General features: G+C 47.4%; 3 protein-coding genes across 7 annotated transcripts; 2 read left to right on the forward strand and 1 right to left on the reverse strand.

Moving 5' to 3' along the window:
• The first annotated feature begins 3,031 nt into the window (after nucleotides 1-3,031).
• LOC149288737 (guanine nucleotide-binding protein G(I)/G(S)/G(T) subunit beta-3-like) lies at nucleotides 3,032-7,707 on the forward strand. The gene is made up of 9 exons (XM_089491371.1): nucleotides 3,032-3,088; nucleotides 4,400-4,438; nucleotides 4,543-4,649; nucleotides 5,406-5,469; nucleotides 5,918-6,080; nucleotides 6,451-6,517; nucleotides 6,867-7,068; nucleotides 7,155-7,371; nucleotides 7,601-7,707. Exons 1-9 carry the CDS (start codon nucleotides 3,032-3,034, stop codon nucleotides 7,705-7,707), a joined length of 1,023 nt encoding a protein of 340 aa, XP_089347497.1.
• Nucleotides 7,708-9,989: 2,282 nt separating this feature from the next.
• Nucleotides 9,990-11,438, reverse strand: LOC149288738 (cell division cycle-associated protein 3-like). The gene is made up of 5 exons (XM_089491438.1): nucleotides 11,319-11,438; nucleotides 10,963-11,092; nucleotides 10,448-10,717; nucleotides 10,253-10,371; nucleotides 9,990-10,112 (listed from the first exon to the last, which is right to left on the reverse strand). The coding sequence occupies exons 1-5, from the start codon at nucleotides 11,436-11,438 to the stop codon at nucleotides 9,990-9,992; spliced, it is 762 nt and encodes a 253-aa protein (XP_089347564.1).
• Nucleotides 11,439-14,096: 2,658 nt separating this feature from the next.
• On the forward strand, nucleotides 14,097-22,986 carry LOC149288739 (ubiquitin carboxyl-terminal hydrolase 5-like). Of its 5 annotated transcripts, none has more exons than XM_089491489.1 (20): nucleotides 14,097-14,204; nucleotides 15,593-15,718; nucleotides 15,850-15,916; nucleotides 16,154-16,287; nucleotides 16,418-16,563; nucleotides 16,884-17,068; nucleotides 17,202-17,296; nucleotides 17,651-17,844; nucleotides 17,977-18,048; nucleotides 18,180-18,261; nucleotides 18,362-18,487; nucleotides 19,060-19,213; nucleotides 19,603-19,777; nucleotides 20,030-20,118; nucleotides 20,280-20,471; nucleotides 21,446-21,589; nucleotides 21,699-21,838; nucleotides 22,477-22,633; nucleotides 22,714-22,798; nucleotides 22,893-22,986. In XM_089491489.1, exons 1-20 carry the CDS (start codon nucleotides 14,097-14,099, stop codon nucleotides 22,984-22,986), a joined length of 2,565 nt encoding a protein of 854 aa, XP_089347615.1. The 5 variants fall into 5 exon arrangements, with proteins under 5 accessions (XP_089347615.1, XP_089347616.1, XP_089347617.1 ...); XM_089491490.1 differs by having other exon boundaries at nucleotides 20,280-20,402; XM_089491491.1 differs by lacking the exon at nucleotides 17,977-18,048.
• Nucleotides 22,987-23,277: the final 291 nt, after the last annotated feature.

Raw genomic sequence — 23,277 nt, forward strand, 5'->3', positions numbered from 1 at the left:
GATACTGGGGGGAGAGTAACAGATACTGAGGAGAGAGTAACGCAAAGTGCGAGGGAGAGTATCATAGGGTGGAGAAGAGAGTATCAGAAGAGAGTATCAGAAGTTGTAGGAGAAAGTACCGGGGAGTAGGAGAGAGTAACAGAGGAGGAGCGGCAGCGAGTGCAGAGAGTCGGTACCGGCAGGTAAGACACCTGGGCCGGGGGGGGGGGTAATGTACGGGGGACACAAACGCCTTAATACCGGAGGGGTGCCATGAATTGGGGGAGCAGGCTGTGTATAATAATACTGAGGATGCTTTGTGAAGGTTATTAGGATGCCGTTGAATGGCGGGTGCCGTGTGGGTTTGGAACACGCGTGTTGAGCGATGGTGTTTGGGTTCCGCAGGAGTTTGCCCCGTATGTCCTGAACACGGGGAGCCGGCAGAGCAGGTTCCGATCATAACGTCATTATTACACGCCAGCCGTGGCACACGCCATCACGGTTAACGGCACCGTAACATGGAGCGCAGCTTCTCAGTATTACCTCATTCATCCCCAATTCCATGACGCTGTAATGCTTTTCGGGAATTGTTATGTGATGCGCTACTTCTCATGGCCTGTTTACCCGTTGTACAGCGCTGCAGAATATGCTGGCGCTACAGACACCAAGTAACCATAATAACAATAATACTAATAATACAAATAATAATAATGTGTCGGCTTAATGATGAACATGTACATACATGGCACATACAATCACAGGGCCTATAGATCACATCCATGTAAACCAGCCCTTATAGAACTTTCCATGCAGTTGTCCCCACAAAAGACCCCGCTATCTGCCCCACCACCAACCCGGAGACATCGAAACGGCCGCCCCCGCTAACCACACATACGTGAAATTTACATCACATGAGCCGACCTGCGCGTACCCCCCGCACCCGTATACTCAGATAACACGCCGGCGGCCGACGGACTGATCCGTTACAATCTCTACGTTAATTTCTCTTTCTTGGACGGAATTTTTCTTCTTTTTGATACATTTTTCCCTTAGAATTTATTTTTTTTGAGGTTCATCATTTTTTTAATTATAACAATTTTTATAATGTTTTATTATTATGATTATTATTATTATCACTATTATTATTATTATATTTATTATTATTATTATTATTATTATTAATATTAAGAAGCGGGAAGTTATGCTTTACCTGAATGCATGCGCATTTCCCCGAGGGCACGTTAGCTGCGCATGTACAGCATTTACACACACACTGATTGTTTATACCCTTCATGTGTATATATCACCCGTATGTAAATATCACATTTGCATACGTTACCCGCGTGTGTATAAATATATTATCCGTTTCTGAATAAACAGCTGAAAATGTAGTAAGTGTTTTTGGGGAGGCCATTAACCCTTTGAGATCCAAATCCTTCTGTTTTTCCTCCCCTGATGCCCCTCTTTTCTAGGAGGTCAGAATTGCTGGGTATGAGGGGATCGCAGGGTTCTACAGCCCTAAAAGCCCCGATAATGTGTATAGAAACTGCAGGAAACGGCTTTATAAATTAAGATGTAAAGAAGATGCGTTATTAAGTTCACCCCCAGACATTCCCCTAACTGCCCCCCCAATACAAAAAAAACCCTGTACGTCCATTTGAAATGTTGTTTACGTTACAGTGTGGGTAGTAGATAAGTTAAACAGCCTCCCAGCAGAAGTGGTAGAGGCTAAACCAGTTGGTTCAGTATGGCTCCTGAATTTAAGACAAGACCAACGACTGATTAAGGTTTGAGTCTTTAGAGCGAGATAAACAGGGCAGACTGGACGGGGGCCGAATGGGGCCGATTTGCCTGCAGATTCTCTGTATCCGTTGATTTTTTTTGTTACTGTAGGTAAATGACCTACAAGTGTGCACGTTATCTGTACATGCGCTAGTCACGTGTGCGTTACCGGTGTATGTATTACCTTCTGTGATCAGGGGGTGCACAGACCAAAGAAAAGAGCCAGTCGCGGATTTAGCCGTGCGTTACACGTGATCCTGTCTTTACATGAGACCTATGGTATTCAGGTAATATAGACACGTATGCACAGAATTACATGTTAGAGATTATCCGGCAGGCTTGCAGATGTAATGCGGGTGCATTTCACACGTCAGGTTCTCCTGCCGCTCTCCTGTACCTGCCAAGTGTCCCGCTATAGGAGCGCCAGTCCCTCTTTTGCTGTATCACAGTGTTCCATAGCCTAATATAGCCTTGATGTGTATAGAAGCAGCAGGAAATGGGTTAATAAATAAAAATTGCCTTATTCAGTCTCATTAATAGCTATTAACCCCCCAAACACACACACCAGATGGCCGGTGTTATTGGCCGGTAAGTCCGATCCCCCGATGTTGATTAATTCCCCTCGCCATGTGTCTCCTGGGCTTAGTTGCCCCACTATTTTGGTGTCACCATGGGGAGTTTCTGCAACAAACCATCTCTAATACCAACCTTCTGACATCATTCGGTAAACCAGTGACATCAGCACTGATCCCGCAGAGAATAAGAGCGCGTGTTTGGGCGTCATGGGATACGTGATCTTTATATATGATGTTTAAATTATTTATATATTTAAATTTATCTACAATAACAAAAAAGCATATTAAAAAAGTAACCAATCGAGTGTTTGTAGATTACAGGGAAAATGGCTCAGCTTTCTTTCTTTCCCCTTTTTCCTGACTTTGCTCTCTTTAGATATTTTTTACCCTCTCTCCCTGCTCATTTCACTGCCCCCCCACAAACCTACTCATTTCACTGCCCCCTCTTACTCATTTTATTAGCCCTCCTTTTCATGGCACCGTCTCTCCCGTCTCATTTCACCGTCCCGTCCTACAAGCCAACTCATTTCGCTATCCTTCTCATTTCCCTCTGCTTCACTGTCGCTATAATCCTCTTCTTCTCTCTCTTTCTCTCCATTTTCCCTTCTTTTATTAACGCTTCTCATTGTCTTTCTCCAATCGTTTTCTTTTTATCTTTTGTTTCTCTAGCTCCTTATTCATCTGGAACTTTCAAGATGGGAGAACTTGAGGAGTTACGTCAGGAGGCTGAAAACCTCAAGAAACAGATCACGGTAAAAAAAAAACAAAAAAAAAAACATACTTTATTCTTTACTCTCAAACCATTGGCCAGTAGAAGTGTCTGAATTATTGTCCCTGCCCTAGAGGAGCTAGAATCACTATCCCCGCCCCCAAAGAGCCATACATTTAAGGACCAGAGCTAATTTCTTCGTGTTCTAGAGCAAGTTCCCCCTCCCGGTTATAGAGTCGCTTCCATGTTGCATGTTCACCTGTAACAATATGGAGAATACGTAATGCAAACATTATTGTAGGTTCTAAACACACTGGCCATACATTCAGCCTGGCGGGGAGAGCATCGTGGGATAATAAGAGGCTTCTGTAAGAGGATTTAAAATCTCTCTGATGTTGTAGTGATGTACTAAGCGTGGAAGGGCATGTCTGGCCACGAACCACACGAGCCGTCAGCACTGGAATTTACTGGGTTATCCGGGGCTGTTAATTCTCATCCAACATCCAACGTTTAAAGGGACAACATATAAACCTGATGTGATTGTGCACACTTTTACTAAACGTTTATAAATAACACTGGAGAGGACTCACGCTTTTTCGATCACTTGTGCTGAGTGAGTTTTCATGTGTATTGTATGTATGGGGGAGTTTGAGCGATAGCTTGGAGAGGTGTGGCTTTGGTATTTTCAATGTAAATGTCCTTTGGAGAACCATTCTGGCCCCATGTAAAGTATCTGCAGAGATCTCGGTGACTTCTGCCCTCTAGTGGCTACATTGTGTGCAACATCGGCATGTGCAGTGCAGCAGCTCAAGGGAGCAAGACACTGTCACCGGCATCCCTCGCGGCCAAAAAAACTTCTCTCACACCTTGCCACTGACGGAATGACGTTGATCACGCTCAATCTGCTCCACTGATGGTGGTGCTGATCATTCTCTGACAGTGATACTGAACATTCTCACACCCTGCCACAGACTGGGACTCTGATCATTCTCACACCCTGGCACTAACTGGGACGCTGATCATTGTCACACCCTGCCACTGACTGTGACGCTGATCATTCTCACACCCTGCACCTGACTGTGATGCTGATCATTCTCACACCCTGCCACTGACTGTGACGCTGATCATTCTCACACCCTGCCACTGACAGTGATGCTGATCATTCTCACACCCTGCCACTGACTGTGACGCTGATCATTCTCACGCCCTGCCACTGACTGTAACGCTGATGACACTGATCATTCTCATGCCCTGCGGTGACTTTGATCTTTCTCACTCTTATTTCGATCCTGTCAGAAGTGCTGCGCATGACCGCATTTGTTTCAAGTTGGATTCTCACTCTGTGTATTTACAGGATGCCAGAAAACTATGTGCGGATACGACCCTGGAGGAGGTGCGTATGTGTATCGAGTCAGTCTGCGTCCACACACACACAGTATACGTGGCTTCGTCTCTTATCTGAATGCACGCTTGAGATGTTTGTTTCTTTTTCCTCAGGTCACCGGCGGGATGGAAGTCGTCAGTCGTATACAGCTGCGCACAAGGCGAACGCTCCGGGGGCACTTGGCTAAAATTTACGCCATGCACTGGTCCACTGACTCCAGGTACGGCGGGTGTGTGGACGTGACGTAGACTCCCAATGGGTTTACTTTAAACAGATTGCAAAAAAAGATCTATAATTATTAACATGCAGTCCCCGCACTACCAGTTTTCTAAGAGTTGTATTCAGTACAATATAAATAATAATAATACTAATATTTACACACACACATACTATACTGTATACACACTACTTTTTCAAAGTTTGGGGTCACTAAGAAATGTCCTTGTTTTTGAAAGAAAAGTATATTTTGTCCATTAAAATAACACGAAAATCAGCGCAGACGCGGTTAATATTGTAAGTTGGAAACGGCTGGTTTTTAATGAGATCTCTTCATAGGCACACAGAGGCCTTTATCACTCCCATCACTGCTGTGTTCCAATGGCCCTTTATCACTCCCATCACTCCTGTGTCCCAATGGCCCTTTATCACTCCCATCACTCCTGTGTTTCAATGGCCCTTTATCACTCCCATCACTCCTGTGTCCCAATGGCCCTTTATCACTCACATCACTCCTGTGTTCCAATGGCCCATTGTGTTCGCTGATCCAAGTTTAAGTTTTAAAGGCTAATTGATGGTTAGAAACCCTTTTTGTAATTATGTTACAGCCAGAAATTTCCTCATTTTCCATGAAAACAGCCGAGTGACCCCACACCTTTGCACGGTGGTGTATATAACGCATATGTTTGTGTATATGTATAGTTTTGTTGGTTGCGGCTATACTTGCTGACCTTCTCTTCCCAACTGTCACCTTACCCAGGCTCCTGGTCAGCGCCTCTCAGGACGGAAAGCTCATTGTATGGGACACGTATACTACAAACAAGGTGATCACATCAGAGTTCTGATAACGGGATGCGTTCCAAGTACTCATTACTGGAGTAACACGCCTAGCGCCCTGGATTGCTCCCCGACGCGTATTATCTGATTTACAGGTTTATTTTTAGGGGGGTTAAACGTTCTTCTTGTTCGAGGCTCAGTGATCTGTTACTGACCCTCAACCCATAATGTACTTTATACTTTCCAGCCATTACTGAGCGTGATGTAAATGCAGTCATTGGGTGGATGACCATGTCACTTATAGGAATCTGTCCAACTCTCAGCCGGGGCAGTACGTGACGTCTTCACTCGTTGCATTTGCCCCGTAAAAATGTTGTTAGCCCAAATCTTTAAAAGACGAATATATGAAGGCCGCTAAAACCCAAGCCGTCTCAGATTCGATTTGCCCCCCCCACTGCGTTAACTTCATTTCTCCATCGTTTGCTCCTCTGTTAGGTTCACGCCATCCCTCTGCGCTCCTCGTGGGTGATGACCTGCTCCTATGCTCCCTCCGGTAACTTTGTGGCGTGTGGAGGACTGGATAACATGTGCTCCATCTACAACCTGAAGACACGTGAAGGGAATGTCAGAGTGAGCAGAGAGCTCGCCGCCCACACAGGTCAGGCCCCGCCTACTGCGCAAAACCTGACCATGTAAGGCTGTGGAGGGTGTGGTCACATAACCATATGAATTAGGGTCAAACCAACACGGTTTACACGCGGTGACAGCAGAGTTCTGACCATATACAGTTAGAATGACTGATGATGTCATATGATTTGGAATTTTAAGGCCTATCCCTGCGTATCAGACTCTCCCGTTGTTTCCAGGCCTTACAAAAATCCTCTTAAGACCCACTTCTCGGGGACGGTACCAGCCGGAGATACCTTCAGAAGCGCTGTATGTTAGGCCAGGGATTGCCTCGCGCAGATCGAGGCAGTTGGGAGGCATGTAGATAATAATTGCTAATTGGTCTGTTTTGCCTTCCTCAGGTTATCTTTCCTGCTGCCGATTCCTGGATGACAACCAGATTGTGACCAGCTCGGGTGACACCACTTGGTGAGAGTAACAAGCATTGCCCAGCACTATTGTTTGATGGGGTCCTGGTACTGAACAGGAGAGCCCCCAGAAACGTGTAAACCTGTCCTGATATGCAGAGCTGTCAGAAGTGGCCCACTAGGCCGCGGGTGGCAGGTCCAGGACCTTTTGGGCAATCAGACTCCCGGTAGCTCCAACTGGTCAATGGGCCTGATTACTGGAGCATTAGGATGAACAACGGGCGGTGGAGACTCCGTCCTGCTCATCTCCCATTGGCTGCACGGTGTTCCGGTTTGGAACGTTGTCATGGAGATCCAGACTACACATATGAACAAAAGTCACACATGTAACACGCGTGTTCTCTCCTTAGTGCTTTGTGGGACATCGAAACGGGCCAGCAGAAGATCGTGTTCACGGGTCACACCGGCGACTGCATGAGTCTGGCCGTGTCTCCCGACTTCAACCTTTTCGTTTCCGGGGCATGCGACGCTACTGCCAAACTGTGGGACGTCAGGGAGGGCGAGTGTAGACAGACGTTCACCGGGCACGAGTCGGATATCAACGCCATTTGCGTGAGTACGAGGAAGCCGAGCATGTCCATGCATTTGACCCAAGTAGACCTTTTTTTATAGCACTTGCCCATTCCACCCTTCTCCAGTTTTTCCCCAGCGGTCAGGCGGTGTGTACGGGTTCAGACGACGCCACGTGCCGGCTCTTTGATCTGCGTGCGGATCAGGAGCTCAGCGTGTACTCGCAGGACAGCATCATTTGCGGCATCACCTCTGTGGCATTTTCCCGTAGCGGTCGGCTTCTTCTGGCTGGTTACGACGACTTTAACTGCAACATCTGGGACTGTCTGAAGGCCGAGCGCGTGGGTGAGTTTGAGGGAGTCGTTGTCCGACCAGGTTTCCATTTGGCTGGAGGCACTCTTAATGGATATTGCCCCAGAAGCTGTATTAAGACCATCGCTCCTCAGCTCTAAGGTCCATCTGGCAAACCCAACGTTCTCAGAGACGTTCTCCTCCTTAATAATAATGGCGGGGAACTTGGAGGCTTCTTGACTAAGTTTAGAAAATGTTTAATGACCGAACTGTCTCCTCGCAGGTGTCCTCTCCGGCCACGATAACCGCGTGAGCTGCCTCGGGGTCACGTCGGACGGGATGGCCGTAGCCACAGGATCTTGGGACAGTTTCCTGAAAATCTGGAACTGAGTTTTTTGGCGAGGCAGACGTGGAACGCAGTGGAGGCCCCTGAGAATAGATGCATTATCCACCCCTTTTATATCTCTTCGCTTCCCCCCCATCGTCTCATAGCATCGCTAAAACGATAACCCTCTCGTTTACCAGCTACCTTCGCAAAGTCTGCTGTCTCAGCTTCGTCCTCGTTCTTTTATCCACCCTAAAATCTGAACCCTCCCCCACTCGCCCCGAAACCCATCCCCCATTCGCCCCGAAACCCATCCCCGCGTTCGGTTAAAAAAAAAAAAAGTCTTTAAAATGGCCCAGAAGCCCCACAGCTTGCCAGCTTCTCACCTCCCAGTGAAGGACCCGAAACCCGTTGCCAATCACAATGAATTAAAGTTGAGTTAACTCTTCTATTAACCCCAAATTGCCCCTTTCAGACTGAAGGCACATTAGGCCGGTCAACAGCATATAGACCCATCCGGCCCCCGGCTAGCTGCCCGTTTCTCCTGCTGTAAAGACTCAAACCTTAATCAGTCGTTGGTCTCGCCTTAGATTCAGGAGCCGTATGTCTATCCCATGCGTGTTTAAATCCCCTCGCTGTATTAGCCTCTACCACTTCTGCTGGGAGGCTGTTCCACTTATGCACTACCCTTTCAATAAAGTCATAGAAAACGCACCTGCGCATGCACAGCTCGTTACATAGCTAGACGACCAATTGCTTTCCCACCTCTTAAAATAAAGAAAGGGCATTGGCGCTCCATAAAACCTTATTAACTCTTATCCTTCTGTAATAGATCATAACCCGGTGATCTATTAACCCCATCCTGCAGCCCACCCATGAAAGCTTTCCCTGCCACGCTTAACCTTGTCACTGCCAGAAGATCTCTCCGGTTTTGCTGCACAAAACAAATGAATGAATCGCCGGCTGCCGTGTGTAAATCTGATTTATTTATTTTACTCTCCCCTTTTTTTTTTCTCTGTCACTTTTTCGATAAGTGGTGTTTTATAGCGAGAGAATAAAATCTATTTTAGACCATGGCAGATGATCGAATGGTTAATGGGGTACGGCGGAGGGAGGGGCTGTCAGCGCCGGCCGTTTTACTTGCTTTATTACATCTTTACCGCCACACCACCAGCAGAAAAATACAAAAAAACCTACACCTTGTGGCAGAAACACTTCGTGTCCAATGGAAAACATACACTCTGGATGGAGATCGGCCCCATTCGGCCCCCGTCTAGTCGCCCGTTTCTCCTGCTGTAAAGACTCAAACCTTGATCAGTCGTTGGTCTCGTCTTAGATTCAGGAGCCGTATGTCTATCCCATGCATGTGTAAATCCCCTCACTATATTAGCCTCTACCACTTCCGCTGGGAGACTGCTCCTGTATCAACAGCAGACCCAAGGGGACCAAACGCGTACGATCTTCTGGCAAATTCCATGTAATGATTTGTGACGATAAGTTACAAGCAAATCCGTTGAATGGAATTAATTGTATTCCAGCGGCAGACGGTCTGAGACGCCGGGGTAGAGATCATGAAATCCAATTCTCGCAGAGCCCGGGTACAGGAAGCAGCTCCCTTCACCGATTCAACTACGCATGATACAGGGCCACCTTACCCTTCCTGAAGAACCTCACCGCTGTAACATGTAATGAAGCTCAAAGGGATATTAGAACATTGTATGAATATGTGCGGGGCCGAAATAAAGAGCTCCCCCAGCACCCAGCTCATTAACAAAGAGGTCGTCCTCAGGCGGGAAGAGCGAGGATGTCATACTCAAAAGGAAGGGATTCTCTACAGTGAGGGCAGTAAAGGTACAGAATCCACCGCCAAGAGAGAGGGGGGGGGGGGTTCTATCCGATACACTGGATGCCTCCAAAAAGGGTAAAAGCAGAACATACAGCGGTATAAATAACAGAATAAACGTTGGTATTTCTTGTTCCGAGGGGAAATCTGATCACCTTCTAGAGTCAAGAAGGACTATATGGCCATATATTGTTCGGCCCACCATTACGTCATTGTACCCAGCCTTAGCGAGTCCTTATAACACAGAAAATATACCGGATTTAATAAATTAGCAGTGAATATAGAATAAAAAAAGAAAAAACTTTTTGTAAAATCTCATTTATTAATTGACCAAAATACATTGAAATTCACAGACGAGAAGAAATATTTACACGTGTAGTGCAAGGAGAGACACAGCAGCACTATAGGAAAGGGGAAGGTCTGGAATCCACCCCTACAGTAAAGAATCCTATTTACATACATGTTCCAGGCAGTTGTCACGGGAACCCCGGAGCCCCGAGCGGCTCAGCTCTGAGTTTGCCCGTAGAGAGCATTCTCTTTGTTGTGCGTCGTCTCCCAGCTGCTGTGCGGAATTTTGGCAGAACGTAGAGAGGGAGACTGGTCGTTCTGCACGGAGAGCTTCTTAACCTGGGATCGAGAGAGGGGGGCAATAGTGAGCAGTGACCCCAGAACGTCACCTAGTGGCCATGGCTTTCTACCCCACCCATCAATATTTCCACTACCTCTTCCATAGCCACAAAACCAGCAAGCCCACCGGTCCCCCTCACCTGTCTGAAGGCCGTGGCCGTACTGGGAGAGTTATCCTCCTGGAGGATTTTGAAGGGCGATCTCCCGGGTGCCGAAGAATGTAGAGCCTTCCGGGGACGCTGCCGAGAATGCTTCGCGCCTGGGATGGAGACAGGGAGGTTAGAGAGGTCTCAGAAGGTTCTACAACCCAACGAGACGACAAGCCCAGATCTTACCTGTGGACCGCGGAGACTTGCCCCTGGGCTTTTGGGGTTGCCCAGCCGGCTGCGTAGGCTCTGGTGCCGCCGGAGGTTGGACAACTGGAGTTTCTTCCGGTTCCTCCGAGGAACTCTTCTTGGCTTCCTCCAGGTCAGCCGGCGGGGCGGTCTGTGGCTCCTCTGAAACAGAGGGTCCAGGATTCGGGGCACTCGAGGGGCTTTCCTCAACCACAGAATCCTCGGCGATAAACACGTCGCTCAGCTGCTTGGCCAGGAGGTTCAGGGCAACTGAATGGAGAGGGAGCGTGGGGTATAAATTAAATACTGCCAGAGAGAAACCCCTTTGGGGGGGGGGCGATATAAGGGCACCTATGTAACCCTACATAATGTATGCCCCGTTACCCCCCAGCCCCCTTCTAGTTATCTTTCTTCTTTTGTTAAGTTGTTGATTATTCCAGGTATATTGGGTTCATCGCTTAAAAAGGGGGGGTTAATTTATAACACACAAATCCAAACCCCCCCCCAGCACTGACCGTGTAACGAGGGCCTCAGGGGAGTGCGGACAATTCCATGGGTGGGCGATCGGGGGTCAGTAATTTCTGGGGTATCCTGGAGATCTTCCTCGATGGAAGACGGTACGGCGCGCTGCGGCGAATCCCCAACCTATAGAAATAAAAACAGCTTGAGGAACTTCGCAAGGGCATCCGAAATAAATCAGAACGAAGGACGATCCGGCTGCGGGACGGGCGAGTTTGCTGCCGGACGGGCAAACGCAGACCGTAGGGGCAATTCGTACACAAACACGGAGGTGCAGAACACGTTCATGCCACCTACAGCTCGTTCGGCCCAAACATACACCGAAGGAACCGCAGGCCCAATCAGCACTCACCGCAATAGGCGTCCTGGGGATCCCGGCGGTGGGGGAACGGGGGTCAGTGACATGCGCCAAATGCTGGTTGCGCAGGGGGCGGGACGGGGTAACTTGCTCTCTGGACTCAGATGACCCCATTATTATCTGCTGCAGGTCAGACAGGATCCTACAAGAAAGATCATACAGAGTGTTACCTAAACAGCGCTCAACACCCCACCGCCCCCAACTCAAGACCCCCCGCTCAAAGATCAGCCATTATTAACCAGGACACATATTTAGCCCCTATGCAAATGGCTGAGAAGCTCATGTAAAACACAGCCCTGCAATGTGTGGGATGTATAACAGAGTAACTGATCACCTTATACATCACACATACCGCAGGGATGAACTGCTCAGCAACATTCAATGCGTATGTAACCGGGGTGGAGGGCTAACTCAAGCCCTCAGCCTCCTGTATATAAATAACCCAATATATATCCATATAGTCCCTCATCGCATCATGCTAACTCCCTACCTTTCAGCACCGGCGTCGCCCAGCTCGAACTGTCTCGATGAAAATCTATCACTGATCAGCCACTCGCCCCTAAGCTACATTCAAACTCCGCGCCACGGCCAATCACACGCCTCGGTATCATCTACTGGCTGGAAAAAAGCCAACCCTTCCTCAACCGACCAATAGGAGAGCTCGTAACAGACTCCTCTCAGTGAGCGCGGCCAGCAACCTAACGCGGTGTTCATTGGCTAGACATTTGATTTTTGGAGAAGGAGGCGTTGCTTTCACCAAGTCACCGGACACGCCTCTCTAGGTTATTGGACGATGTGTGGGCGTGGACTCTCCATGTAAAACATAGTAACTTAGTGAGGTGCGCCGCCATTTTATTGGAGGAAGGAACTATATGGTGCTGTGGGTGGGGAGCAGAAGGGTTAAAGGGCAATTGCTATAAATACTGTGTAGGGATATCACATGGTGGAAAGGGGATTAAGCTGCTAAATAGCGGTGGCTGTGGCTATATTTACATACAATATGCACCATGTAATATAAATGTATCTATGTTTTATATATATATAATATATATTTAATAAAGCAATATGGCAGATCAAAGACACATCAGTATGATCTACATCTAGCAAAGAGGCCAGCGCAGTGACTACCTGTTGTACACTGCTGCGGAATATGATGGCGCTATATACATCTATAAATAACAATAAGGGCATCGGGCCACAAAAAGTCCCAACGATGCGTATAGAAACAGCAGGGAATGAGGTCATGTAATGAATAAATAAGGTCTTCTCCTCATTAAAATGCCTTAATACCTCAAACTCACGTAAACATAAAACCACCCCCATCCACACCTCTGACTCCCACCCCACAAAACAAAAGGGTCTCTCTCTGAGCGATTCACGTGTTCATCGGAGGTATGCGTGTGGCGTGTAAATCATCTCGGGCAGGAAAATGTATACGTGTCGGCCACTACAGAAAGTAACCCACAGCATGTTATATATATATTCAAAGGAATTGGAAATCTGAAGAAATTCAAGGCTTGCATGTCTTCATGATGTCGTATCTGGACAAAATACAGCCATTAACAAAAAATTGTATTTATATATATATATATATATATATATTATAAATAATGTACAGCACGGCAAAATGTCTGAAACTAACACTGGGTCAACAACAAAACTGTTCTGGCGCTGAAAGGTTTTGAGAAACCATCGATTTGTGTTTTTTTCCCTTAAAATATTGAAGCCCCGCCAACAACCTTCCCAAAAAAGTGCAATTCTACGCACAATATGGTAAAATATGGAGCGATCGGCAGATCACCTAGCATTCCATCCGTTGCTATGGTAACTGCGCTTCGTTTATGTCTGTGCACCTTAATTGCTTTTTTTATAGATAACCCTCCAACAGGCACGGATTGGCCATCTGGTATACAGGACAGACGCCCGGCGGGCTGGTGGCCGGGTTGGGTCACATTCTTACTGTTACTGCTGCTCCAGTGGCAGATTGGGTGCTGCAGTGTGTGGCCCCCGGCTCGATTTGTGTGCGCATGAAAATGAAAGGTGCGGCCATCACACCTAGGAACTCTCCGGGTCCCCACTTTGCATCGTCACCCCTATCGACACCATCCCTGGGAACTTAACAAAACGTTTGAAATATTAACCCTTTAATAACCCACTGTGAAGATTCTATGTAGTATCTTCTACTCTCTGTGTTACCCAAATGACTCTAATTCCAGTCCTAATGGAAACCTTGACTTATCATTATTTAAAGATATACCTGCATTCAAGCAGGGATATCAACCATAACATACTGGTAGCAAAAGCACCAATTGGGAGTCTTATTTATGATCACATTAGCGTGGAATAGCAAGGAGTCGTCTCTGGCCTGTGTGCCATTGAGAATCTGCCCCTTCACCCTGAGATTGGGGCAAAAACCCAAGATGGGGTTATTACTTTCTCAGGTAAAAAAGGCCTTGGTTTTCTTTGTTAATAATATCAGATCATTTTTAATGATTCATTGAGAGAACATACAAAATTCAAACACACCCTTTCCCTTATTAAAGATGGCCGTTGGAAATCAAAACATGTCAACATGGTTTGCCGCAGCACGGATGCTTTTGCGCATGCGTATTTTCTTCAACGCGCCGCAGTCACCAGCGCCAGCTTGCTTCCACGAGCTTCCGCGCATGCTCCCTGTATCCTGGCGTTCGGTCCAGTCACCACCGAGACTGAGGATCAGCGGACAGACAGTCACCGGAAGCGGAATCCTGAAACTATCCAGGCGCTGGAGTCATGGCGGACTGGAAAGATGCTCTGCTGTCTGTACTGCCGACTATCCGCGTCCCGAGGGCTGGAGACCGAGTCCATAAGGATGAGTGCGCCTTCTCCTTCCATACACCGGTATGCCGCTGGTGGAGTGGGGTGCTTCTGGTCGTATATCCGCCTATAGATCTTCACTTATATATTCTTACTGTCTCATCTGTAATCTCTAATTGAGCACACTTACCCCTTATAGCCGATCACGTCATCAGTAACTCCCATTATAGCCATCTATAGATGCTGACAACCGCTGTGGTATTCACCTGACACTATATATAGACACTGTTAGCCACACCCCTATATAGGGGTAAACGGATTTCACTGGTGACAGGTGTGGGCTGTGTATACTGCAGGCCTGGATTCAATTCATTGCAGCCCTTATAGAGATCTGGCCATTTACCCAGAACTCTCCATAGGTGCTGACAGCGAGTCCTCCCATACCTGCCTGTAGATACTGCTGTCCCTTTAGCATGCGCTGCCTCAAGCCTCCGAATCTACTCTACTACTGTAAGCAAGCTGAGGAGGCATTAAGTTACATATATATATATATATATATATATATATATATTATAATTATCTTTTATTTGCATAGCGTTTACAGGTCTTTTATTGTAAACAACTAAACTTTTTATTCATAGATTAATGTATTCAATCAACATCCTAATCTAATGGAAGGGAATTGCACTAAAAAAATGCATAACAGAATAGCTAATTAGTTAGAAAAAAAAAAACAACAACTTAATTTGTTACGAAAACCAAGTAAAAGTGTATAAAGCACTTACATGGATATATAGGCAAGCAAGTTGCCATAAGCAATAGTTCGCTTTCCTGTCCCTCTCATGTTCGCCTATATATCCCTCCAAGTGCTTTATACACTTTTACTTGTTTTTGGTGATAAAAAATGTGTTGTTTTTTTTACTGTTTAGCGATTAGCGTTATGCATTTATTTTAGTGCGACTCCCTTCCATTAGATCTGTCTGTATTTTAACCTGTTGGGTGCAGGAGGGAGTTTAATGCACTTGTTTTGCTTTATTATTTAAACATATTCTTTGCATTTTGGTGCCACGTGGTCTATATTATTTAGTCAACATCCTAGTGAGACCATTTGTCAAGATCTATGTGTGTCTGTCTGTCTGTCTATATGTTCCCTGAGATCGCAAAAAGGTGGGCACGAGTAGTACAGTTCCCTGCTGTAAAAGATAATCACACGCATAAACAAAGGGCAACATCTCACTAAATTCCACCAGCCAACATAAAAAGGACCGGCCCTATTTGGCCCCCGTCTAGCCGCCTGTTTCTCCTGCTTTAAAGACTCAAAGTCTCGTCTTAGATTCAGGAACAGTATGTCTATCCCGTGCGTGTTTAAATCCCCTCGCTGTATGATGTCACACAAACACATGCGTATCTATCTTGAATTGAAGGTGCGCGGTCTGGAAAATGATTGACGTTTTGTTCCTTTTGTTCCGTAGGAGTCGGAATGCGGTCTGTACGTTTGTATGAACTCCTTTCTGGGCTTTGGACGCCCCTACGTGGAACGTTACTATAACAAAACCGGCCAGAGAGCCTTTCTCCACCTCAAGAGGACCCCCAAACCGGTACAAGTTGGGTGTCAGTCTAGTGAAGACCGCTGTGTGTGTAACCGCAGTGCTTGTGTACTGATGGCTTTTTGTAGCAGAGGTAGCTTTATAACCAGATCAACAATTATGTCAAAATTTTGTGTTTCCAGAAATGCGATGACTCCAGCTCAGGCACCGGGGATCCTCCTCGCAAGAAGCCCACACGTCTTGCTATCGGTAAACCCTAACTCTTCGCCCTCCGCTTTGTGTTACAGTGTTTCCTCTGTTTAATAAGATGCTGCTGTGTGTTAGGGGATTATGGGTATGAGCCAAGGGGGTCTAAATAGGTCAGTAATATCCCACTCATCACACCTGTTCCTGTCTTCATGCATTGCTACCCCTTTTCTGTACTGTCTCTCTAAGTTGATAACCTTCTAACACCCCCCCCCCGTTTCTTTTATTGCCCCCCTGTAGGGGTGGAGGGAGGCTTTGACATGACTGACGAGCAGTGTGAATATGAAGAGGAGGTGAAGCTGGTCATTCTTCCCGAGTTCTTGGAGGTTCAGAGAGATGAGCTGTCGGGACTTGCGGACATGGTCAGAGACCGGGTGAGTGCTTTTCGCTGTGGGGGGGGGGTTGGTTGAGTTAGAGTGCGTTATGCCCTTCGGAGGCCGCTTTTCATGAGGGACTCTGAGAAAGAGAGGACTGCTGACTAATCGCTCTGTCCCGCTCCGTCAGGTGTCCTCGGCTATCGATGCCATCTTGTCTGCTGACTCGGCGTCCCGCAAGCAGGAGGTCCAGGCGTGGGATGGGGAGGTGAGGCAGGTCTCCAAACACGCGTTCAACCTGCCCCAGCTCGAAGGAGTTCCCCGCATTCCTCCGTGGTAAGTGCCCCTGGCCCTTGTGACTACCTTTTCCTCGTGCTTGGCTTCCCGTGTGGAAGGCTGGAAACCCCGTCTTGGCGAAAGGACCGACAGAAATGTATCATCTAAAAAAGTTTAAGAACACAAAATGTTGCGGTATTTTCTGTGTTGCTTTTTGTAATGGGGAAGTTATATCCAAAATATATTCCAGGTTTGTGCCTGTTTGGTGCGTTCATTGATATGAAAGATGTTTTTATTTCCTGGTGGGCTGCGCATGCACGCTGGGTGGTCCTTGTTAATTCTGTGATGTTTATTCTCTCTCTCTCTCTCTTTCTCTCCAGCGGGTGGAAGTGCAGCGTGTGTGACCTTCGTGAAAACCTCTGGCTTAATTTGACCGATGGCTCCATTTTATGCGGGAGAAGATACTTTGATGGTAGTGGAGGGAATAACCATGCGGTGCATCATTACCGCGAGACCGGCTACCCGCTGGCTGTCAAACTCGGCACAATAACCCCTGACGGGGCAGGTTAGTCTTCTAATATGTGTATATCCTGACGCTGTTTGTTCGCTAAGTGTGTGAAACCCCCCTTTCTCTCCCCAATCTCCTATACTGTATTTCCTGAATCCTCTCATTTAACCAAGTTCTCCTCTTGCTGTAGATGTCTACTCCTATGATGAAGATGATATGGTGCTGGACCCCAACCTAGCAGAGCATCTGTCTCACTTCGGTATTGACATGATGAAGATGCAGAAGGTGTGTGTGTGGCAGTTTGTGGCAACATACATACGACAAGTGTTTTAATAAATGTTTTAACCGCTAAGGCAAGATGAAAGAACCAAAAAAGATTTACATTTTTCACGGCATGACAGACTTGGTGTGCTGAATGGTTCTTATTGGCCGTCCGATTCCATATTGGTTCCGTTTACTCTATTTAAGCGGAATCTTTCTTTTCTGGTGTATACATTATTATTATTATTATTATTATTAATATAAGAGTTGCGAGCGCTTTCCCGTGATTGCGTGTGTGTTATATGTAATTGCTTGTTATAGTTCAGAGTTAAAGGGCTAGCCCAGTAAACGCCGTGACTCCCTTTTGCCTTCCATTAGACGGACAAAACGATGACTGAGCTGGAAATTGATATGAATCAGCGGATCGGGGAGTGGGATCTGATCCAGGAGTCGGGGGTACAGCTACAGCCGCTGTACGGGCCGGGCTACACCGGGATACGTAATCTGGGAAACAGCTGCTACCTCAACTCGACCATGCAAGTTATCTTCAACATCCCTGCCTTCCAGCGCAAGTAAGTGCCTCGGGCGGCTCTGTCGTGGGCTTTATGTTAACGGAGAAAGAATTAGGACGGGATGGGAAGCTCCAGCTCGAGGAGGATTCCGACTGGTTCCTTAGGGGTTTTTTTTTGTGTTTTTGCCTACAGGTACGTGGACCGGATGGAGCAAATCTTCCAGAAAGCCCCCGGTGACCCTACGCAGGATTTTAACACCCAGGTGTAAGTGATGATTGGTGACGTACATAGGGCTGGGTAGTTGCATGCGCGGGGGGATCAGTACAGAATCACGCATGTATGGGAGGAGTGCTGGCATCGTGCTGATCGTCCCTGTCCATGTTTGATTCCCGCAGAGCTAAGCTGGGACACGGCTTGTCATCTGGTGAATACTCAAAGCCAGCAGCTGAGAAAGAAACCGACACTGCCGATCAGAAGGTGAGTGATGTTTGTGAGTGAGCAGTAACTGCGCTTCCCGGGTCTGTCTGCCTGGAAAGAAAGTGCGATGTGATAGGGGTGGATCTGTTCTTTGTTTCAGGGCATGCAGGATGGGATTGCTCCGCGCATGTTCAAAGCCCTGGTGGGAAAGGGACACGCAGAGTTTTCCACCAATCGTCAGCAGGATGCCCAGGAATTCTTCCTGCACTTCATAAACATGGTGGAGGTAAGTGCTACGGGGGGCAGTGGTATCTATCTCTAAAGAACATTATCTTTTTTTCTGAGAAAATACTCGGATATAGAAATACTTTTGAAATCCGCATTTCATTATTCAGATTACCGATTATGCTATATTAGGCACATCAGGGACCAAGATGTACTGATATGGCACCCATTCTCTATCTTATGCGATATTAAAATATGTCCTGATGTGTAACTCAACTCATTCATTTAGTTTCCTTTAATGCACCTAAATGGTATAAATCTATAAAATGGCATAGAAAGTTATGAGCCACATGGTTGCATATGTTGGCCCCTGGTTACAACTGTAATCGCTCTTTTACAAGCCAATGATGGCTTCTTGAGCCCTGACACCCATGTAAGAAAGCAGAGATTTGGTAAAGTACCCCTCCGCGCAGCTGTGTATTCCCAATAATCAGTATGCAATCTCGAAAGGGGGCTTTTGTTTTTAAGATACATTCTAATTCACTTTAGACATGCTGTAGACCAGACCTCTGGGCATACAGTGTTGTTTTTTTGGGGGGGGGTTGCACAATGCTCACCTCCATCTTTGTTTAGAGGAACTGCCGAAGTTCGTCCAACCCCAACGAGGTTTTTCGTTTCCTGGTGGAGGAGAAGATCAAGTGTCTGGTGTCTCAGAAGGTTAAGTACACTCAGAGGGTCGAGTACATCCTCCAGCTCCCTGTGCCGATGGAAGCGGCCCTTAACAAAGGTGGGCGTCAGGCTTTAGGGAACGGTGACGTGGCTTGTTGCGTTGGCATCGAGCAAATTCCACAGGTTGTCATTTTTTTCATACAATGTAGTATAATTTTAACCGATTCCGTGACGGCTGCTTGTAAACTAACCAGGATTGACACAAGATCAACCATCCTATAAAATGATTACGTTGGGGATGGTTTGTATTCTAGTATCTGTTTGTAGTCCAAGTTGTCTATGATGGTCCTGGTTCTCCTTGGATGACGGAGCAAAGAAATCCTTGGAGAGATTGTATGATTTGCATGAAAAATCCAGAGTCGCCGTGAGAAACGAGGGCACTTTGTGGATTCCCATGCTGAGTGCGTACGTTGTGATCCTCATTGAGATGTCTCTTGTGTCGCACAGAGGAGCTGAGTATATACGAGCAGAGCAGACTCCAGGCCGAGCAGGAACACAGACCCCCGCCGGAGCTGGTCCGAGCACGGATCCCTTTCTCAGCCTGTCTGGATGCGTTTGCTGCCCCCGAACAACTGGACGAGTTCTGGAGCTCGGCCCTGCAGGCCAAATCCACTGCGTTAAAGTAAGAGACCCGGCCAAAAACCCCAACCGGCTCCAAATGTGTAACTTGTTGGGACTTCAACGCCGTTCTGTTACAGTTACAGACATTTATCTGACTATTTCTCTCTTATACTATCCTGAGATATAAGATCTTACTAATATTATATGATTTAACAAAATAACAGCTGTAACTACGTCGGCTCAGTCTCTCTCACACCCTTCTCTCTTGCCTCCTCCATCTCACCCGAAACTGATTTCTTCTCTCCCTCCATAGGACGTCCAGCTTTGCCTCATTTCCTGACTATTTGGTCATTCAGATTAAGAAATTCACTTTTGGCCTTGACTGGGTGCCCAAAAAACTAGGTAAGAGCGTTATATGTGTGTGATGGGGGGGGGGGAAGCGTGAATACTAAATGGAATAATACAGAGGGGGTTATCTGGGTGACATGTTATTAGGGCATGGGGTAAAAGGTCCCACATAAAATAGAAATAAACCTTAATCTGCACTTTTCTTTGATATCTAGATGTTTCCATTGATGTCCCCGAGGAGTTGGACCTGTCCCAGTTCCGGGGCGGGGGGCTGCAGGCAGACGAAGAAGAGCTTCAAGATGTTGCCCCTCCGTTGGTCACCCCAGATGAGCCCAAAGGTACCCTTGGTTTCTATGGCAACGACGATGACGACTCCTACTGCTCCCCTAACTTCTCCTCTCCGACATGTTAGTGTTTCTGCCTCTTGTCGGACCCCTCGCGTGTGCCGTGAGCGTGTGTAAAGCCACTGGCGTGTGTGTGTGTGTGTCGAATGTGATTGTAAATACTATTAGTGTGTGAGAACACTAGCACGTGTGTCACGAGAGTGCCAAGCTGGTACTTGTGCAAATGTGGATGGAAACAATGCGTCCCTTCGGGGTCTCATCCGTGTGACGCTTGCGGGGCGAGCGATTGGCACCCTGGGCGTTCTCCGTGGGGTGAGATAACGTGTCGGCCGGCTGAGTGTCTCCTGTAGGTACCACGGCCTGGTTTTACTTTCTTGGCGGATGGCGCCCCCTTGTGGCTTTGCCTTTTGAAAGCCCCTCTTCTGTCCTTTGATAAAAGCAGAGGGCCGCCAGCGGACGCCTCGCTTGCAGTGACAGAGCTGCATGAATGCGCGATTTACCGTCGGGAACGTATTGGTGCATTAAATGCCCGTTTGCTTTACTAAAAAGTGGCATTAATTGTTGCAGCCTCATCTACACTTTATCAGGAATTAATCCCTTCTTAAAGGCGATGTTCCTCTTACTCTGCCGAATTTAACACTTTCAAGGCATCATTCTTACTGTTTCTGTCCCAACCCTTTAAAAGTTTTGTCTGTAATAATAAAAATAATAATTTGACAGATCTGCTCATTTGTATTTACGTAATATACCAGAGGGCTCGATGTTTTGTCTTAGCGGGTCGGGGGGCCATTATATACAGTGTGTTAAGGTGTATTTGGCGCAGTTGGGTCCATATCATGAATGTAAGCGTGTTTGTGTGTGCGCGACGTGTATCGCGTTGTGAATCTTCACGCTCGCTGTCTATATGCGGGGTGGGGGGGGTCTGCCTGTGGGCTCCATGTCCGTGTCCTGTCACTCTATCCAACACCCCGCAGGATTCCCTTCTTCGCTTCTCCCCCCCCATTTTATGTATCACTAACTTATTCTTAACTCTCTAGCTCCTGTGCTTGACGAGTCCGTGGTAACTCAGCTGGTGGAGATGGGCTTCCCGGCGGAGGCGTGCCGTAAGGCAGTGTATTACACAGGCAATAGCGGAGCAGAGGCTGCTATGACGTGGGTGATGTCACATATGGATGACCCAGGTAATACATGAGGTCATCTTTCACCTTGGCCAGTGGCCCAGGGCCTAGTCTTCTGCAGTTTATCTGAAGTTTCTTGTTGATCATGCCTTCTTTCCACACTTCTTTCCAGATTTTGCCCACCCTCTAGTGGTATCTGGCGTGAGTGCCCCAGTCAGTGTAGGAGGAGACCCCCCACCAGAGGAGCACGTGGCGACGATAATATCCATGGGTTTCTCGCATGAGCAGGCTGTGAGAGCTCTCCGAGCCACCGTGAGTATATCACTGGGGTCTCGTCATTCCCTGTCCCGGCACTAGGACCCTGCAGATCTCACAATTTTGGTTGAAACGCATCTCAAATCGAATTTGGACCAAGGATTTAATCAAATGTCCGATTCCATCTACCAAAAAAATAAATAAAAATCCCTTCAATATTAAAAAAAAAATAAGGCAATATTTAAGATGTTTAAAGGTATTTTAATAAAAAAAAAAAAATAACTGGTATAACTGGAAAAACAATATATCTGGTATATTTTATTGTAATAAATTAATCACGATCGTTGTTTGACTGTCTTTTAAGTATTAGGCTATTTAATGGACGAGGGGCCGTCATTATTGTGTAGTTATTGCATACTGAATCTGTTTATATCGCTAAACACGCACATACAGTCGCACATACAGTCGCACATACAGTCGCACATACACACACCTGCGCCCTCGCAGTCTGCCACTCACAGCGCCCTCGCAGTCTGCCACTCACAGCGCCCTCGCAGTCTGCCACTCACAGCGCCCTCGCAGTCTGCCACTCACAGCGCCCTCGCAGTCTGCCACTCACGTGGCCCTCAGGCCTGACAGAGGGGGCCGTGCTCCAAATCTCTCACCTTTTGACTTTCTCCTCTGTCACCCTGCAGAACAATAGTCTGGAACGCGCCGTGGACTGGATCTTCTCGCACATCGATGATCTAGATGCCGAGGCCGCCATGGATTTGTCGGAGGGCCGCTCTGCCGCCGAGTCCGTGTCGGAGAGTTTACCGGCCGCGGGTCCTCGTGTGAGGGACGGCACTGGCAGTGAGTATCGGGGAGGCGGGGGGGGGGGGGAGACCGGGGGCGATCAGACCTCATTGCATTTGCCTCTTCTTCTCCCGCAGGATACGAGCTGTTTGCATTCATTAGCCACATGGGCACGTCCACTATGTGCGGCCATTACGTGTGTCACATAAAGAAAGAAGGAAGGTGAGAGATCCTTTACGTGTCTCGTCGCTCTCTTGCTCTTTATTCTTACCCCCCCCCCCCCCCCGCTTACTCCTTGTTCTTCTGTCTTCTGCAGGTGGGTCATATACAACGACCAGAAAGTTTGCGCGTCGGAAAAGCCACCCAAAGACTTGGGGTATATTTACTTCTACCAGCGTGTGCAGAGCTAATCGCCCCCTGTCCGTACATGCCTCTTAGTACAGGGGTCTGTGTTCATACGCGCTGTGGAATCTGCCTCCCTTTGACCCCTGTGCAGGGAGTGGGGTGTCACGAAACGCGGCGCTGGGGTTGGGACCTCCTCTCAAGGGCAGCAAACGGACCTGGAGTCTGGCTGGACGGGTCAGAACCGAGTCCGGACGCTGGCATTGGCTAATTTGTGTATTTTATCCCAGACTCATCGGTGTGAATAAAGGTTTTTTTTCCTCCCCATCCTTCAGTCACTGCATTTTATATACGTGTAA

The sequence above is a fragment of the Sceloporus occidentalis genome, unplaced genomic scaffold (genome assembly GCF_023333645.1).
Source record: "Sceloporus occidentalis isolate IW3139 unplaced genomic scaffold, rSceOcc1.0.p SCAF_50, whole genome shotgun sequence".
In the NCBI taxonomy this organism is placed as follows: domain Eukaryota; kingdom Metazoa; phylum Chordata; class Lepidosauria; order Squamata; family Phrynosomatidae; genus Sceloporus; species Sceloporus occidentalis.

Excerpts from the sequence above, each read along its gene's own strand:
- LOC149288737 (XM_089491371.1), top strand. The coding sequence starts at position 3,032 with ATGGGAGAACTTGAGGAGTTACGTCAGGAGGCTGAAAACCTCAAGAAA. Across the intron at positions 6,518-6,866 it reads AGCTCGGGTGACACCACTTG|TGCTTTGTGGGACATCGAAA; the intron begins GTGAGAGTAACA and ends TTCTCTCCTTAG. Across the intron at positions 7,372-7,600 it reads TCTGAAGGCCGAGCGCGTGG|GTGTCCTCTCCGGCCACGAT; the intron begins GTGAGTTTGAGG and ends GTCTCCTCGCAG.
- LOC149288739 (XM_089491489.1), top strand. The coding sequence starts at position 14,097 with ATGGCGGACTGGAAAGATGCTCTGCTGTCTGTACTGCCGACTATCCGC. Across the intron at positions 19,778-20,029 it reads GCCAAATCCACTGCGTTAAA|GACGTCCAGCTTTGCCTCAT; the intron begins GTAAGAGACCCG and ends CTCCCTCCATAG. Across the intron at positions 22,799-22,892 it reads CACATAAAGAAAGAAGGAAG|GTGGGTCATATACAACGACC; the intron begins GTGAGAGATCCT and ends TGTCTTCTGCAG.
- LOC149288738 (XM_089491438.1), bottom strand. The coding sequence starts at position 11,438 with ATGGGGTCATCTGAGTCCAGAGAGCAAGTTACCCCGTCCCGCCCCCTG. Across the intron at positions 11,093-11,318 it reads TCCCCAGGACGCCTATTGCG|GTTGGGGATTCGCCGCAGCG; the intron begins GTGAGTGCTGAT and ends TTATTTCTATAG. Across the intron at positions 10,718-10,962 it reads CCTGAGGCCCTCGTTACACG|TTGCCCTGAACCTCCTGGCC; the intron begins GTCAGTGCTGGG and ends CTCTCCATTCAG.